At 44.4% G+C, this 17,433-nt stretch overlaps 2 protein-coding genes across 3 annotated transcripts in view; both read right to left on the minus strand.

The window, feature by feature from the left end:
- Window positions 1–11,374, minus strand: part of poln (polymerase (DNA directed) nu) — a 56,525-nt gene extending 45,151 nt beyond the window's left edge. The window contains exons 1-12 of the mRNA XM_034205228.1: window positions 11,217–11,374; window positions 10,203–10,269; window positions 9,557–9,892; window positions 7,011–8,134; window positions 5,872–5,990; window positions 2,205–2,936; window positions 1,780–1,949; window positions 1,587–1,699; window positions 1,270–1,406; window positions 1,110–1,178; window positions 880–940; window positions 600–664 (exon numbers count right to left, since the gene is read on the minus strand). Coding sequence (XP_034061119.1) covers window positions 600–664; window positions 880–940; window positions 1,110–1,178; window positions 1,270–1,406; window positions 1,587–1,699; window positions 1,780–1,949; window positions 2,205–2,936; window positions 5,872–5,990; window positions 7,011–8,134; window positions 9,557–9,892; window positions 10,203–10,269; window positions 11,217–11,346 — 3,123 coding nt within the window. The 5' untranslated portion in view covers window positions 11,347–11,374. The remainder of the gene's footprint in view (window positions 1–599; window positions 665–879; window positions 941–1,109; window positions 1,179–1,269; window positions 1,407–1,586; window positions 1,700–1,779; window positions 1,950–2,204; window positions 2,937–5,871; window positions 5,991–7,010; window positions 8,135–9,556; window positions 9,893–10,202; window positions 10,270–11,216) is intronic.
- A 171-nt stretch (window positions 11,375–11,545) lies between these two features.
- Window positions 11,546–17,428, minus strand: haus3 (HAUS augmin-like complex, subunit 3). 2 transcript variants are annotated; one of them, XM_034205225.1, is made up of 6 exons: window positions 17,316–17,428; window positions 15,435–16,462; window positions 15,097–15,306; window positions 13,233–13,465; window positions 12,637–12,871; window positions 11,546–12,080 (listed from the first exon to the last, which is right to left on the minus strand). In XM_034205225.1, exons 2-6 carry the CDS (start codon window positions 16,434–16,436, stop codon window positions 11,853–11,855), a joined length of 1,908 nt encoding a protein of 635 aa, XP_034061116.1. In that variant the 5' UTR covers window positions 16,437–16,462; window positions 17,316–17,428; the 3' UTR covers window positions 11,546–11,852. The 2 variants fall into 2 exon arrangements, with proteins under 2 accessions (XP_034061116.1, XP_034061115.1); XM_034205224.1 differs by having other exon boundaries at window positions 12,589–12,871.
- Between the last annotated feature and the right edge of the window lie 5 nt (window positions 17,429–17,433).

The raw sequence follows: 17,433 nt of genomic DNA on the forward strand, positions 1-17,433 counted from the left end.
AGCTGGCCGGCTCTGTTGTGACTAGTCACTGCTTATTAGAGATATAGAGAGATGACCTGTCCCTTAGCCAATCACTTACAATGTGTTGGAGCGCTTGCCAATAGAAGCGTTAGTGTTAAGTAGTGATGTCACTATGTTACCGAAGTAAAAAAACACAATAGCGCCCATGAAACGTTCAGCTGAAAGACACTCAGACAGTGATTTAAGATTCTGTGGAATGACTAAGGGTTATCTCTACACAGTTTCTCTCCATACATGATATGATGTATGTATGGAGAGAAGGACTACAGTATGTCAAGGAACTGTGTTATAGGAAAATGGAATTACTTAAAAAATGCCGGTCTTTCTTTAAACACACCGAGCAGAATTTCTAGTGGGAAATGAATATTCACCGTGAGTCAAATGTGGCTAGCTCCCGGCTGTGAGAGACAGGTTTGTCTACTCTGCAAGACCTTTTTAAAATGGCTGCTGGCCCCGTATGCTGGCTTGTCTTAGTCAAACTGTTCTGCTCTATTATTTTATAACACCAATAGGGAACTTTAAAATACGCTGGCCATAATATTGAATGCACCACAAAGGGTGTTGATGCTGCGCCTTACCCCCAGCAGGTCTGAAGTCCTCTTCAGAGCTTCTTTGTCCACGTGGATGCGATGGCTCTCCATGGCTGAAAAAACACAATCATTTACTGCTCCACAGAACATGATATAGTAGTTCTATGACCGTAGAACAGGGAAACCAATACAACTGAATGTAGGCATCAAATTAGAGAATTGACGACTTTATTCATTAATGTAAGAAGTATTACAAATAAAATGAAGGTTAATATTAAACAGTTTTTTCAAGTCTTTTGCTACTTGAGAATGAGAGAAGTGGGATCACCTGCGAGAACAGAGATCATGTTCAGCTCCATGTCTGAGTACAGCTCCCACAGGCCCTGGCTCTGAACACACATAGTCAGTCAGGTCATGTGTTGAGTATCTGAACTGTGTGTGTGTGTGTGTGTGTGTGTGTGTGTGTGTGTGTGTGTGTGTGTGTGTGTGTGTGTGTGTGTGTGTGTGTGTGTGTGTGTGTGTGTGTGTGTGTGTGTGTGTGTGCGCACATAGACTGACTTGTAGTTTAAAGCATAGCTCCATGTTGAGCCAGTGGAGCGAATAGAGGCCTGAGATGACCTGAGAAACCTGAGGGTGTGACAGACAGACAAACACACAGAAATACAGTGAGTGTGTGGGTAGTTTGCTACTACAAGACAACGTAGCTGCCTTAACTGACCTTCTTGGTGCCCAGTGCAGGAGTTGTGTGGGGTCTTTTGCTGTGTTTATTGAGAAGGTCCTGGAAACATGAGGCAGAATGTTCCGGGTCCAGCAGCCACCCTGAGACCTGCGGGTCCTGGATACGACATCCTGCCACTAGAGAGAGGACGACTCTTTATAATATGAAGCATAATGAATACGTGGTAATGTGTACTGATGACAGATTGATTAAGCTCGAGTCCTTGATTAATGCTGAAGCAAGTAGTGTTTTTGAAGCAGGAGTAATACATTAGGCACTTGTGTTTCTATGTGTGCATTCATGTGTGTGTGCTCTGCCTTGTTTCCAGCTGAGGTCTCGTCTGTAAAACTGCAGCGCTGTACGGAGCAGATCCTTGGCTTTATAGCACACCACCAGTTGAGATCTTGATAGCACCTGTAGCAGCATATCTCTACAGCACACACAAACACACACACCTGTTTTAAAAGTAGGAACATACATAATATCTTTTACACAAACACTTACACACACCTGGTAAACAGCTCCTGGCTCTGGTGTGTGTGCTGCTGAGCCCAAGCAGGTGTGTGTTCTAGTTTCAAGTAGACCAGAGTGTCGTTTGGCGCGAGCGAGTCCTCCGGGTTGCTGCTTGCGAGGCTGTTCTTCATCAGCATGAGGAGGCCACACACTTCTGGAGTGAGCTTCTATCTCAGGCATCAGAGGGGGAAATGAGCATTAGCAAAGAGTTAATGAAGGGTAATCAGTTCTCACTAATCTTATATCAACAGGGACAGATACTTGGTCTGTTTATATTTACAGGGGTAGGCCATTAATCATACCCTACAATATTGTTGCAATATTGACATTAAGGCATTTGATTAGAAATATGGGGTTTCACCGTATCACCCAGCCCTAATTGACTCCCCAAAACTCCCCCATTTCCCTGCAGCGTTGCTTACCTGTTCTGCGTCTAACTGAGTTGTTCCGTCTCGATACACCAAGGTAAGCACCAGCGTCTCGCTCTTCCCCGCCTCCTCGAGCATTTGCATCCTTTCCACTTGGTTCATCTTCCCAGAATCCTTTACTCTGGGGTCAGATGTCAGGGTGGCAGTCAGGCAGCCAGCTTTGGATTGGTTCTGTGGCTCGTTACCGTCGGCCTCGTCATGGGATATCTTTGGCCCGTTTGGTTTGGCCCGCTTGTGCTTGAGTTCTTTGCCGGGCACAGAAGCCGGGGTTGGTTTGGAAGCGATCCGAGCTATTTCACGGCACCTTTCTGCCACCTTAGTCTGTCGAATTTGTCGCGTTTTCTTCAGGGCATGTGTGTCCTTATCCACTTCTAACACATTTCCTGTTGTATGTGAAGAACTTGCTTCAGTCTCTGGTTCACGGAGAGAGGTGCTGGCTCTTTTCAGCTCATTGACTCCTTCTTTTCCTGCCTTCTCTTGTGAGTATTGAGGTGGCTCCCACTTTGGAGCACGCTTGGTTTGGTGGATTTTAGAAGGAGGGTCACCACATTGGTGTTCATGCTTTCTCTTTAAAGGGAAGGAAGGAATCAAGGGAAGATGACGTGAATGGGAAGTAAGCAGGCGGCTCTTGTCAAGTTTTGCAGCAGTTGAGGACAAGTCCTGCGCTGAGGGGGAGGAGTTTTGTCCAGCAGGAACATGGCTCCCTCTGACATCTCCACTAGCTGTCTGCACACCAGAAAGGGTGAACAGTGACGGTCAGACGGGGGACAAGAGAGGCAAGAATAGATTCAGATGGACTTATTCTGCAACTCCAGAATGCACTTGTAAACAGACTCTGTCTCACATGCTGGGTTAGCTTTGTTACAGAGAAGAAATCAATACAAAGCAAATCAGTGTAGGAAAGTGGAGTAGATAGCATCCCTTATCTAATTACTCCCCTTTAATGTTTGGATCTAGTTGGATTATATAGAAATTTGTGAAAGGTGGTGAGCAAGACAGAGAGAAGCAAGCAGGGGAAAAGGGAGGATGTGAAAGGAGGACTGCTGCTCTCATTCAGCCACCAGCGCTGCGTCCCAGACCAAAACACAGACAGGCCAGACTGTACTTTTGTCTGGCCACTTATTAATATTCCATGAACTAAAACAGAAAACGTCTGCAGGCTGGATGACAATCATTATTACATTATATCCAATTTGATTTGAGAGGGTTTAATGAATTATCCGACTGTTTACATGTAGGTATATATGTAAGCAGTAAATATGGTCTGTGCTGTTATTTTAGGGTTAGCAAGTGATGGGAAGGGAACATGAATAATAAAGATGGCTTGATTTGATAGAAACGCATGCAAATGACCAAAATGTATGTCAAAGTTAGACTCCCATAGATAGAGGAAAGTGGAGAAGGATTGAGGAAAAAACGGAGAAAGAGGGACAGATTTTTTGAGTCCCATCTCCCAAAAGTAATAATAATAATAATAATAATAATAATGCATTTTATTTATATAGCGCTTTTCACAACTCAAAGACGCTTTACAGTATGAGGGTGGGTAGACAAGGACAGGCAAACAAGTAAGTATAGTAAAATAAAAAAATAAAAAGGCAGTCAAGAGGAAGTTGATTGAGAGGGGGGGGGGGCTTATGGGTAGACAGAGTTGAAAAGATGTGTTTTGAAGCGGGACTGAAAGACTGTGAGGGACTCAGAGTCACAGAGATCTTGGGGGAGGGAATTCACCAAAATTCAAAAGTACACCTTCACCTTCTGATAACCTTTCCAGCATCTTAAAAAACATCTCAATTATTCATAGCGGCAACTCCCATCTCTATTGCAAGAGCACTGATGGTGAGCAAGAGCACTGATGGTGAGCAAGAGTACTGATGGTGAGCAAGAGCACTGATGGTGAGCAAGAGCACTGATGGTGAGCAAGAGCACTGATGGTGAGCAAGAGTACTGATGGTGAGCAAGAGCACTGATGGTGAGCAAGAGCACTGATGGTGAGCAAGAGCACTGATGGTGAGCAAGAGCACTGATGGTGAGCAAGAGCACTGATGGTGAGCAGGAGCACTGATGGTGAGCAAGAGCACTGATGGTGAGCAAGAGTACTGATGGTGAGCAAGAGCACTGATGGTGAGCAAGAGCACTGATGGTGAGCAAGAGTACTGATGGTGAGCAGGAGCACTGATGGTGAGCAAGAGCACTGATGGTGAGCAAGAGTACTGATGGTGAGCAAGAGTACTGATGGTGAGCAAGAGCACTGATGGTGAGCAAGAGCACTGATGGTGAGCAGGAGCACTGATGGTGAGCAGGAGCACTGATGGTGAGCAAGAGCACTGATGGTGAGCAAGAGCACTGATGGTGAGCAGGAGCACTGATGGTGAGCAAGAGCACTGATGGTGAGCAAGAGCACTGATGGTGAGCAAGAGCACTGATGGTGAGCAAGAGCACTGATGGTGAGCAAGAGCACTGATGGTGAGCAAGAGCACTGATGGTGAGCAAGAGTACTGATGGTGAGCAAGAGCACTGATGGTGAGCAAGAGTACTGATGGTGAGCAAGAGCACTGATGGTGAGCAAGAGCACTGATGGTGAGCAAGAGCACTGATGGTGAGCAAGAGCACTGATGGTGAGCAAGAGCACTGATGGTGAGCAGAGCACTGATGGTGAGCAGGAGCACTGATGGTGAGCAAGAGCACTGATGGTGAGCAAGAGTACTGATGGTGAGCAAGAGCACTGATGGTGAGCAAGAGCACTGATGGTGAGCAAGAGCACTGATGGTGAGCAAGAGCACTGATGGTGAGCAAGAGCACTGATGGTGAGCAGAGCACTGATGGTGAGCAAGAGCACTGATGGTGAGCAAGAGTACTGATGGTGAGCAAGAGCACTGATGGTGAGCAAGAGCACTGATGGTGAGCAAGAGCACTGATGGTGAGCAAGAGCACTGATGTGAGCAAGAGCACTTCATATTCTCTGAAAGCTAAGTTAGTGGAAGTTCTGAGGATTTTCCAACCACATGTCAGCTGTGTTCTTGGTGTGTGTGGAATTCCTGTAATTCAGCTCCCTGAGGAGAGTCTTCCTCATTTCCCTGTAAACACAACCCGTTTTCCTGCTGACAGAGACATGACCCCCCCCCCCCCCCCCCCCCCCAGGGTGCTGTGCTACAGGATATAAATAGAAAACTGAGGCAGGCCGTGGCCCGTAGCCCAGTGCAGGAGAGAGTGAATGAATTGCTGTGTGTGCTGCTGATTGTAGCGTTATAGTCCTGTACCTTTTCCCCCACACTTTAACGGCTCATTTGGGAGCTATAACCACGCTGCGATCCTGCCGACGGCACCCAGATTGATTTCTACGTGCACCGGGGAAATAGAATCCCCTTTAAAAGCAGCTATTTAAATGTCAGGGCTTTTTTGCGGTGTAGCTAGGATGACAGAGGTAGAGTGGGAGACAGATGAAAACAGGGGACAATAAGGACTTCTGAATTGAAAGACAAGTAAACAAATCTACAAAAGGGAGCTTAAATGTTTCCCCTATTAAAATGTTGAAGCAAAGTGGACAAAACTCAAGATTTTCGCCTCATGTCCTTCTCCCATGTTTATAAGTATGTTTTAAGCATAGCTGTCACGTTATACAGAGTTGTTTATATATCAGATTTGCTCCATAGAGACTCACATGTACGTTGTCATGGTGCAGTTGGTTCCCAAGGTTATACGGAGCTCTGAACTTCGACCTTTTTGCCCCGCACTCCTGGGACAGCGTTGGCGTGGAAGAAATGTATTGGTCCATGCCCTCTACAGGAGAGGAGGTAAGAGCATTTCTATCACATCATCACTTTCCAGACACATCCTCAATCAATGACCCTACAGCTGTTATGTAAGCATGTGTTTGACTAAGCATGTATGGGCGCTTACACAGTGTGTGACACCTCAGCAGTGAGTGACACGACAAGGTCAGCCAACACCAGTCATCCTGATTTGTTACAACACCTCTTGTTTGCGAGTGCGCTGTTCAGTGTGTGTTTGTAGACGTGTGAGTTGACTCAGCATTGTCTCAGCAGTTGAGACTCAATCTGCCTTGCTGCGGCTGTAATGTGAGCCGACGCACAACATCCCTGAGCGGTGCTCTGACAACGCCACTTCCATGAAAGAAAGATGGCTATAGAGTTTGACACAAGCTCAAACACTTCAGCATCCCCTGTGCTACTTTGTCTAAACTAAAAACAGGCACCAAAAACAGAGAACTGAACACACTTGACTTTAAATGTAGTTTTTTTAACTAAATATACTGGTCCTCATTTATAGAACACGGCCCCATTACTCTGGATATAACAGGTCACATTTTAAAGTTTTTTTCAGTTACAGTTTCACTTTATAAACACATTCACATTTTAGTCAACAGTTCTTTCCATTTTAATAAGTAACATTTGAATCATTATTTGAGTCCATCTCCCCTTTAAATAGGTAGCGATAACCCTTCTATTTTTCTATTTAAAAGAACCAATGACTTAGCAAATTCTTAGTGTAACTAGTTCATAATTCAAAACTCAGTTTGTAGTGGAGGGCATTCACTTCTGCAATTGGTTCAATCGCTGACAAAAGAAAGTATTCTAGCGCACTCTAGCGGTGATAAGTTGAAATACAGTTCAGTCAGAAATTCATCACAGATCGTGTGTTTTGTGTTTACTATTATTTGAAATGATCTTAAAGCTAAAACGTAATGTTTACCTTCTCAGTCCCCATAATAACTCTGGCACACTATAATTCCTTTCATAACGACTTAGAAACTAGCAGCCTTACCAATCAGGCATTTACCTGCAGATGAACTCTCATTGTCGCAGTCCACAGGTGGCTTCACAGTCTCATTTCTGTCTCCCCCCTGCTCTCCTGACACAGTCTCTCCTCCAGGCTTCCCACTGCCCTTTCTACAATCTGACTCACACAGACTTTCTGTCATTTGGACATCAGAACAATGGTGCTGCTCTGTCTCCATCTTATCTTTATTGCTTGTGGCAATTCTCTCCCTCTGCACTTCCAAGTTGACCTCCATCACATCTATCCTTTCTCTGTTTCTCTGCAGGTTATCAGCAGTGGGGACTAATTTGTTGGGCTCACACAGCATCAGTGGGTTTTCTGTGCAGTGTTTCTCTTCTGTTTCAGTCCCTGCCTGACTCATATCCTGAGGCTTTTCAGCTTGGCAGTGGCTCACATTGCGTTCTCCCAGTTCCAAAGACACGGAAATCTTTTTTGGGCTGCCAGAGTGAAATCCCACTGACGCCTCTTCATCCTCTCTGTCAGCTGGATGCTCCACTTCTTTGATTTCAGGGGATCTAACGCTACACTCAAAGTCCTTATTTTCCTCCTGACAGGACTTTGCATCATCAGAATAACAATGGAGCTTTTTGTCCGTGTTACTTGTAAAGTTCAAATTCATCTCTAAGGTAGCATTCTCATTGGTTCCTGAGAGTGGTCCTTCCTTTTCATTTGCTGATTCTTTCTCATATGCTTCTATGTGTCTTGTTTTTTCACACGTTACTTCATCCTGCATTTCATGTCTTACGTCTGACATCTGCATCATATTTTCCGAATCCACTGCTTCCTCAGCTCCTTCTTCTAACTGATATAGTAATCCTCCTTCTTGCTCTCCGCGAATGACCTCTTCAGAGGGGTTGGATAGAGGGAGTCTCCACTCTGATAGGCTGTCCAAAGATACAGTGTGGTCTGTCTTCTTTCTGAGGACATGCCAGCTCTCTGCGTTTCCTTTCTGTGGAACTAATGTGTCATTCTGTGTCTCTTCACTTATTTTAAAGCAGGAATAAACCTTGTGAACAGTTGCTTCTCTTCTTTGGGTATTGGGGTGTTCGGTTGTGGGAAACAAAGCCACCTCGTCGTCGAGAGAAAGATTTTGGATGAAAGGCGGCCTGATTACTTCAGCGGAACTATGAAAGTAAAAAAAGTACGAAATGCATAATTCATGCTTTTCACTTACAAAATCAGCTACAGAGGAGCACTCACAAGCGCTTAACTTTGGGACAATGGGTGTTTCTCAATGTCGAGGACGCTTCCTTGGTAGGACATGTCTTCTGAGTCAGGTCCTTCAGAAGCGAGGCAAGAATCCTTCCTAGCCTCGGAAAACGAAGAATGGTGGAACAGGCTAACAGGTGTGCGTCATATGCGAGGCCCCGCCTTAAATGGAGCGCGATTTCCGCCAAAGATTTGGGAAATTGGTCCGTGCGCAAAGCATTGTGGGGATTTTAAGACCGCGGAGGATACACATCATGGATGTATGATAAGATCTGGATACAGCGTGGGAGGCGGGGCCTCGTTCATTCCTATGAGAGTTGCTCATTGGCCCATGAAGACAAAATGGCCCAACTTTTGAGAGAGCGAAACGTCACGAAAGTATTCATATAATCATATAATCCGTTCTTATTGGGCATCCATGGGTAAAGGTAAAACTCAAGTAGTACTGAACACGTCACATGAACGTACCGCGGCGCGGTCCCGTGGGTTAGATGCGCGTTCATAATGTAGAGGAAAATAACTCTCAGAATAACATTAGGACATTTTACAACTTGAGGACCGAATGTTTTTAATAAGGGCTATACAAGTGTTCATACTGGGTAGTTTATTTAGTTTAAAAAAAAATTATCCAACGATTTACAGACGTCTTTTTCCCAATATAAGTCAATAGGCGCGTTCACACCGGAGTACTTTTCCCCGTACTTTTCCCGTTTAGTTCCGTTAGTACCCCTTATGTCGCGTTCACACCAAAAAGAGTACTTAGTGCCGGGAACTTTTACCCCCATTTTTAGTGCCTGCTAGAGAGGTGGTGCCAAAAAAGTACCAATTTCTATTGGCTGGGCGAATTGCAAACCACGCCCCGTAAAACTCAGGATGAGGAGGTAGCACATGTCTTCCGAGTCACTTGCTTCAGAAGCGAGGAAAGAATCCTTCCTAGCCTCGGAAAACGAAGAATTGAGGAACAGGCTAACAGGTGTGCGTCATATGCGAGGCCCCGCCATAAATGAAGCGCGATTTCTGCCAAAGATCTCGTCCGTGCGCAAAGCATTGTGGGGATTTTAAGACCGCGGAGGATACACATGTGCAGCCTCGAAATTTCCCGCAACGAAGTACGTCGGCCTCGGTAGAATTCCAAGGATCCTGGACATTGGAACAGTCCTTCGGTGGCACTCGATGACGTAGCATCCTTGAAATAGTGGCTGTGGAGCAGCCTTCCTCGACATTGAGAAACACCCAAAGTGTTCTCTTCACCTCTGAATACTGAAAGCTTGTTATATGCATGAATACATTAACATTCACAAGTTTGATACCAACCACATTTTCCTGGCTATACTTACTTTCTCCATGGTGTAGCTTGATGTTCACCAAATCTCCCTGGTGTTTGGAGGGACAGGGTGAAGGGGCCTCTATGGGGGATCGGTGCTGCTGTCTCCTCACGCTGAGTGAATGACAGAGCCTGACTGGAGTGGCCAGCGGGAGGTTCAGAGGTTTTTCTGTGGGGATAAATCTGCGAGGGCCGATAATAGGCCTCAGACTGAGACGTGTGCCTTTGGAAGGAGGAACCTGAGGGGGTCAGGGAGTCTGGCATCTGCGAGGACTGAGAGCACTGCCGCTGATTGGAGGCTTCGTGGTAGGAAGTGGAAGTGGGGGACACCTGGGGCCTGGACCAAGAACTGAATCATAACCTTTGTATTAAGCACTTTAGGGATTAAATATATTATTCAATCATAATTCATTTTTTAACATGACCCATTGCCTATTACAGAACAGTCCCACATCATTTATTTTACTTTGTATCGCTCAAAATCCTGAACTCTTGCCCTTTTTATACTAATAAATTGCTGGTTATTACTTTGAACTGAAGTGCAGACGCTTTCGCAACAATCAGCTCAGCATAATTTCAAATACTGAAGGACTTAAATGGATGCTCTGACTTAAGTGCTATTTTGGAATCCATGCGTAGCTTCTCGTTAATCGTCGTACCTGTCTGTGCCCGTCTTTCTGCTGTCTTCCTGACTCATGCTCCAGCTGCTCACCTGGCTGCTCTCCACTATGACATGCACAACAAAAAGACAATACTATACACTTTCAGAGATATTCATATATTATGCATTAAATAACATATAGACAATCTTTACTTGACTTGGGCAGCAAAAATATAGAAAACCCACCTGACCTGTCAACTCTATCTCTGATTTGACACTTTACACATACAAGACTACAAAATGTTGCAAACTGTCGAGTACAAATAATTGAATGCCCTGGAAACTAATTGATTATCAAGGCAAATGGGTTTCTTTTTTTAAATACTGTGATTTATAAAACAGTTCTTGTTGTTTTCTGTTCAGATATTGAGCTACAGATTGCTGAAAAAAAGCTAGGAAATAACCTACAGTACTAGAGCAACATATGCCAAAACAAATCATTCAATACTGCTTTCAAAAAATGGCATTTAATTTTCAGTAAAGAATATTAATTATAAAGAGGCTCAAATTGGGAAACAGAAATGTTATAAACATCAATTGAACAAAGTAAAAGAAAGTGTGGCTTAAAGGTAGAATGGAGAAACCAGCTTGAGTGCGCTAGAATTTGAAAGTACGCAGCCGAAAAAAATCTGCCCCTTCCTTCAGACTTCATTACAGAGCCCCTCCTCCAACACACACGGACGCGCACATGACCAAAGAGGGCACGAGATAAGTTTGTGAACGAGAAGGAAGGCTGACAGGCAGGTAGGCCATCCAGTTACTTTAGCTGCTAAAATAATTGGTCTAGCTTTTTACAGCGCCACGGCTTCCACAGATGAAATGTTTTTATGTATTTATTGTCAAAGCACTTCAGATATTCATTGCTATCGGGATGTTAAGAGCATTCCATGGAATATAACAAAAGGTGTTTCTGAAGTGAATTACATACCCCACGTTTAACATGAGGTCAGTTTTTGACATAATGTACTGCCACAATCTTAAGTAAGATATTGTACACTTAGCCCTGACTGACGTTGGCTGTGATGGGAGGAGCTATGGCTGCGTCTGGCTGTGTGCCGACTCTGGGCCCTCAGGACAGCCAGGATCTTCTGGGCCTCCACAGACAGAGGCCCCGAGTACAACCTGTTGCTAGGCAGCTCCATCTCCTCCCTGTCAGGATGCCTGCTACTCTTTTCCTCTCCCTGACGATATCTGACTCTTCAACTGTTGAGGGCCTAAACAGGACGAAGAGGAGAGTTATACATCAGATACAAACAGCCCTGGTTTGAACTAGCATCTCAGCTAAACCTCCAGAACTGGAATAACCTTAACGAAAAAGAAAATCACAATAATTCCTCTAAAAAAAGATAACATTTTACTTTATTTATGGCAAAAAAGCAGTTTTAAAACATCCGACAAATCATACGATTATTTTACATAAACAGTTTGTAAGACAAACATTCAAATGAATCTCATTGTCAGCAGCACTGCTCATATATATCTAAACATTTCCCAAGTTGGGTTTTGTCCCAAAAATAAAGACTCAAAGGACTGATCTTCGTCTCTTCCACTTCCAAGTGAAGGTGCATATTTTGAGTGCACGGGGCTCCAAAGCGGTTGAACAGTATCTTCAAGCTTCATAACGCAGCTTGACTCCTTAGCATAGGCTCTACTGTCGCCCTCTCTTCGCAGCCATTTTGCCCTCCAGTTCTTCCACTCCTTTCTGCAGCAGTTGCTGATCCAAGTGGAAGTAGATGTACAACTGCCTCTCTCGCCTGAGGAGGGCGTTGCGCTCCAGCTGAGAGCGCTTGGCTTTAGCCTCCCCCATGATTTCTTGCATTAAATGCTGCAAACTATGCAGCTGAGACTCGGCTTCCACAAGCTGCACGGTCAGCTCCTGTATGGACAAAACACACGGATGAGGTATAAAGAAATAAATAGCAACAGGTTAAGTGAGCACCCATCTGAATCAATAAAAGATACGGAATTATTCAAATAAAGTAAATGATCACGATATGTTATTAAGACAAACATATTGCATCCATATCAAGTCAATCATACAACAGTCCACTTCCTGAGAGCCACTTATTATCACACCGTGCGTTTAGACCCAACGTGTCTTTAATCAAATCAAGTTTTATTTATATAGCACATTTATAAACGATTTTTGGTCGAGCCAAAGTGCTGTACATATAATAAAGATAGCCTACAGTAGAGACACTTTACAGCAACTACAACAGCACAGATTGTTCTTTATGTGAGTGAAAAGGAATAAACAGAGTGCTACCAGCTTCCCTCACCAAAAGTGACGAGTCATTTTAAATTCAGCTGACGTACATTAAGTCTTTCTTTTTGAAATGTTCGGTTGACCAAAGTGACCAAAGATACAAAGGAAAGAAACCCACCTGTGCATTGGGACAGAGCAGCTCTTGGTCAGTGGCCCTAGGACGTACCTGTGGCCTTAAGAGCAGCTGCTGGAGTTCTGTGTACATGGCACTGTGGAGCGCCTCACAGTCGCCATAGAGACGAGCTGCCGTGTAGTACTGCTCACGACCGGCGCCAGCTAGAGCGTCTCGGGTCACTTGGAGGTTGCCCGCGAGGCCACGAGCAGAGTGGTCCAATGCTTCATATGTCCGGAAAGGCTTCGATCGACCGTGCTCTGAATCATGGTCAAGGATCTGGAGCAGCCTGGGGAGAGAAATGCATACAACACTGAATTATAATCCAAAGTGAAACAACGTGAAGATGAAGGAAGACAACTAAAGAGTGTCATGGGCACCAAGCAGCCAACATAGCACCAAAGCATTGCACAGGGGGAAAGTGAATAATCATGTTTGTGGTGTGTAAATAATAATCACATTCAAATAACATCCATTAGAGTGCAGAACATAAAACCCACTTACATACGGTTTCTCTTACTCTTCTTATGACTTGTTAGTTAAGACAGGGGGGATATATTATTTCATTCATAAAAAAACATCATTCTAAAAGACTTACAAATAAAATGCTTTTTACATCATCAGTTCTAAAACAGCTGGAGTCCTCCTACCTGCTGAAGGCTGCATCCTTGCAGCTGATGATGGGGTTGGGCCGGGGGTTAATAGCCAGGTCAGGGTGGGCCAGGGACTCAATTCTGAGGGTTGTCGCTTCACCTTCCGTTACCAATCTGCTGTTTATTTCTCCCAGCTGCGTAAGACCGGTCCTCCACCTCCTCAACTCCATCTCCTGACCCAGGCGCACCAGGTCAAAGGACGCCTTCTGGCGGAGCAGATAGTCTCGTACCTAGGAAGACAATTGTACATTTAGTTTTCATAGGGATGTTGATACTTGTTTAAACATTGACTTAGAATGACAGGTAGATGTTAAGGTGGTTTTATGTCTTAAGCATGACATTAAAATGATTATTGACACAGGGATCACATTTTGACTTTAATTCGTCATCAAACTCTGTTCAAATAATTGCTTTCAAGCTTTTATATTTGTTTTATTACTTTCCGTTTGTTTTACTCTGTTTTATAATGTGTTCAGTTGCAGGTCTTTAGTTCATTTCATTCTCTGTGTGTATACTTTTTGTAACTCTTTGTAAATGCAAAAGCTGCTATATAAATAAAGTGATCATTATTATATTATTATTAGGGCCGGGACTCGATTAAAAAAATTAATCTAATTAATTAGAGGCTTTGTAATTAATTAATCGAAATTAATCGCATTTTTAATCACATATAAATATTTGACCTGAGAACAGTGAGAAGCAATTTTTTTCACATGGATTTTAGTATACCATTAGGCGCATTCACACCGCAGTACTTTTCCCACAAAGGTTCATGAGAACTTAGTTCATGAGAACTCTTTGAACCTGGGGGTGGATTAGGCAAATGAAGCCGCTGACGTCACTTCTTCTTCTTCTTTGGGTTTACTGGCAGGCCGCAAACCACTTCACGTCGTATACTGCCGCCCAAAGTCCCCGGCCGGAAGTCCCCGGAGTTGAGGAAGGCTTCAGTAGAAGCTGCTGGGACTCCCAGCAGCTTCTACTGAAGCCTTCCGAGTAAATCGCCAGAACGCCGACACCTCCTCATCTCCACCGCTCCCATGTTTTATTTTGTGTTGCCATAAGTTAGTCTCTCTGCGTTTCTGCGCTGGGCTAATGCTAATAATGCTAATAATGCTAATGCGAGGATAATAAAATGGCGGCTTCACAAAACTGTTTGGGAGTTTTACGGGGCGTGGTTTGCAATCCGCCCAGCCAATCAGACATATAGCTCTTTTCTCACAAGAGAGCCGTACGAAAGTCCCTGCTCTCTAGCAGCTCTCTGCTCTCTAGCAGGGACTTTCGTGGGGGTAAAAAGGTTCTCATGAACTCATTTTAGTACCGGCTCTTTTTGGTGTGAACGCGATAAAAGAGGCTAACGTCCACGCTAGCTGCTATATGTTTTGCATTGAGGTGATACTTGAGGCTTGATGTGCTGCGGTGATATGCGAATTCCTTTTTGCATAATTTGCACACAACCGTGCTCTTATCGACGCTTCCATCCGTCCGTTTTTTAAAACATTTCCCACTGTTGTTCACTGTGGTTTGTTGTTGTCTGAAGTCATGAACGTTAGTTGGTGCTCCAGTATAATCGGTACGCCTGAAACTCATCCAGTGAGAAAATTAAATTAATTAAAATGCGTTAATTTTTTTAACGCGTTAATTTTTGTGTAATTAATTAATCTTAATTAACGCGTTAAAGTCCCAGCCCTAATTATTATTCTTTGAGCAGTAAAAATGTCACTCTTCAAAGGGTTACTCAAGCACCTTGTTTCTCATTCAAAGGATTTAAAACAAGACCATTTCATTCTCAGTAGCTGAAGCCAAGCTGATTGGTCAGTATCCCTGCCCCCTGAGAAGTACATAGGTGATATCACCAACTAACCTGATCCTGTCTGGATGTGTAGTAGTCCTGCCGGGCGAGTTGCAGAGCCAGGTCTCCCCTCACCACCGGCACATTAAGCAGCCTGGCTGACTCTCTGAGGGCAGCAGGTACTGGTCCTTGGAGCAGAGCCTCCAACTCCGCCTCCACCGCCTGCAGCTCCTTCCTGGACACGACCTCGCGGACATGCAGGGAGGAGGAACTGGAAATACTCTGGCAGGGTGAGGACAAGGATAGGAAAGAGAACTTGAGACAGGAGGCAGGAACAACAAATACCACAAAGACAATGATAACTGTGAAAGTGTTTGCCGAAGGATATAAAACACGAAACAACTGCTTACCTTGGTGTGAGTGGACTTCTCAGAAAGCCATTCTAGGCCAGCCTTGACACTCTTCTCCTCTGCCGTGGCCTGCATCAGTTGGTGCTGGGCCACAATATGAGCCCACTGAAGTCTGGCCATCTCCGTCCTCCTGCGCTCCACCACTCGCTCCTCCATCTCCTTCCCCTTGTGCTCCTTCTCTTCGTCTTCTCCATCTTCACAAGAACTGAGGTCAAGAACCTGGAAGCGCTCAGAGCAAGAAGTCTCCACAATGTCAGAGATGCCCTGGAAGAATTGCTTCTGAGTGAAGGCAGAGAGTGTTTTAGTGTTGAGCTCCTCCTGGTGCAGGTAGGGATCTAGGGGCAGCTGGGAGAGGAGGACAGTGGGGCTCTTGGAAGTGTTTGATGAGGACGTTGATTCTTTTTGTGTTGCCGGCTGAACCGGGAGATATGACGCAAGCTTTGTAACCTCGTCTGTTAGGTTTTGTAGTAGGGCATTGGTGTCAGCATTCTCAGCTCCAATGGAAGCACTGGCCTCCTTTAGTTTACAGGCAGCACTCTCCAGCTCAGCAGAAAGACGAAGGTCAACATCTGCACGGGAGGTGGCCACAAGCTGCAGCCGGTTGTACCGCCGTTGCTTCAGTTCTTTCTCTTTACGCAGCGCCTGGAGCTCTGCCTCCAAATCCTCTATAGCCACATCACCCTCAGCTGCAAACACAGAGGATGAAGAAGAGGGCCCTAAGATGTTTGCGCTGCTCCCATCCGAAGGTCCAATGGTTTTAAGGACTTCGCCCAAGGCTGCTTCATCCAAAAATGGCTTGCCAGACTTCCGCAGCTCCTGGATAGCGTGTGCCTCCTCTGCTGTGAGAACATTGCTCTGGTTGAGGGTCCGACAGACAAAGCGCAAGAAGTGAAGGTTCTCCGGGGCGCAAAACAGCCAGTCGAAGTCAGAGGCCTTCAGTGACGACGCAGCAGGAAAACCTAGACGGCCCACGGCCTCCACAAACTGGCTACCATTTAACATGTTGAATCACAGCTCTATGGCTAGTACTAGTCAGTCAGACAGCAGCAACATGTGGATTGTGGAGGATTAGGAAGACCAATAGGAAGAGAGTTAAAGCAAAGCATATACATGGTAGTTATGTCTATTAAAACCCTGCAATCATTTCCAAACATGCAGCATTCTTACAAAGTGAAACACAGAGAGTACAGATAAATAGTGGCATTTAAAGTCAATAATATCACTGGACATTGGCATTAGTTTACTATAGTTTCAGTTATTGACACTGTTTAAAAAAATTAACAGTTTTATTGTTTATGGTGTTGTTTTCTTAAGACTCAGTAGTATAAAACCTCACAATTCAACAACAGCATCCTCCAAAATGACCAAATGTGAGTTAACACCTCTGCAAAATGCCTAAATAAAACTGAAATTACAATTTCAAATCCAAGTCAGATGAATTGCTGAACAAATTAGATTAGTCTAAACATATCTACTACGAGAGTTCAACAGTGACAGCCCCTTGATATATTCTAAAATCATTTATCACAAGAAACGTTACAGTACCATTATCACTGAGTTTTTCCAAACTTAAGCCGCAGTCGACCGTAAAGGAAAACTTCATACATTTCTAACAATATTAAGCAATTGTTAGTGTCTTCGCAAATAAATGATGTGTGTATTTGTTAAAACGGATCTTGTGAAAGTATCATAAGCACATCCGTCACAACAGTTAGCTTATCATTAGTAGCTAAACAGTTGCAGTACTTTAGCCAGTTAATGGCTAGAAACTAGGTATAGCTAACATGCTAAATACCATGTAAATTGGCACTTGGGTCGAGTGCAGTGTATTCGTATATTAATCTTTACAAGAAAAGTCAAATTTGTCAAACAACAACTTACAATTGTATTCAGAATTTCCTTTTAGTTAGCATCCCGTTGAAGCCAGTTATTTACTCGCGCCAACAATCCGAACTGACGGGACGTCGACACGCCGGACAACGTAACGGTTCACGTCATA

Source organism: Gymnodraco acuticeps, unplaced genomic scaffold (genome assembly GCF_902827175.1).
Source record: "Gymnodraco acuticeps unplaced genomic scaffold, fGymAcu1.1, whole genome shotgun sequence".
In the NCBI taxonomy this organism is placed as follows: domain Eukaryota; kingdom Metazoa; phylum Chordata; class Actinopteri; order Perciformes; family Bathydraconidae; genus Gymnodraco; species Gymnodraco acuticeps.

What these genes read in the sequence shown, in the direction of transcription:
- haus3 (XM_034205224.1), bottom strand. Translation starts at nt 16,436, where the DNA reads ATGTTAAATGGTAGCCAGTTTGTGGAGGCCGTGGGCCGTCTAGGTTTT. An exon ending in AGAAGTCCACTCACACCAAG is followed by an intron (nt 15,307 to 15,434) that starts GTAAGCAGTTGT and finishes TCACCCTGCCAG; the next exon opens with AGTATTTCCAGTTCCTCCTC. An exon ending in AAGGATGCAGCCTTCAGCAG is followed by an intron (nt 12,872 to 13,232) that starts GTAGGAGGACTC and finishes TTCTCTCCCCAG; the next exon opens with GCTGCTCCAGATCCTTGACC.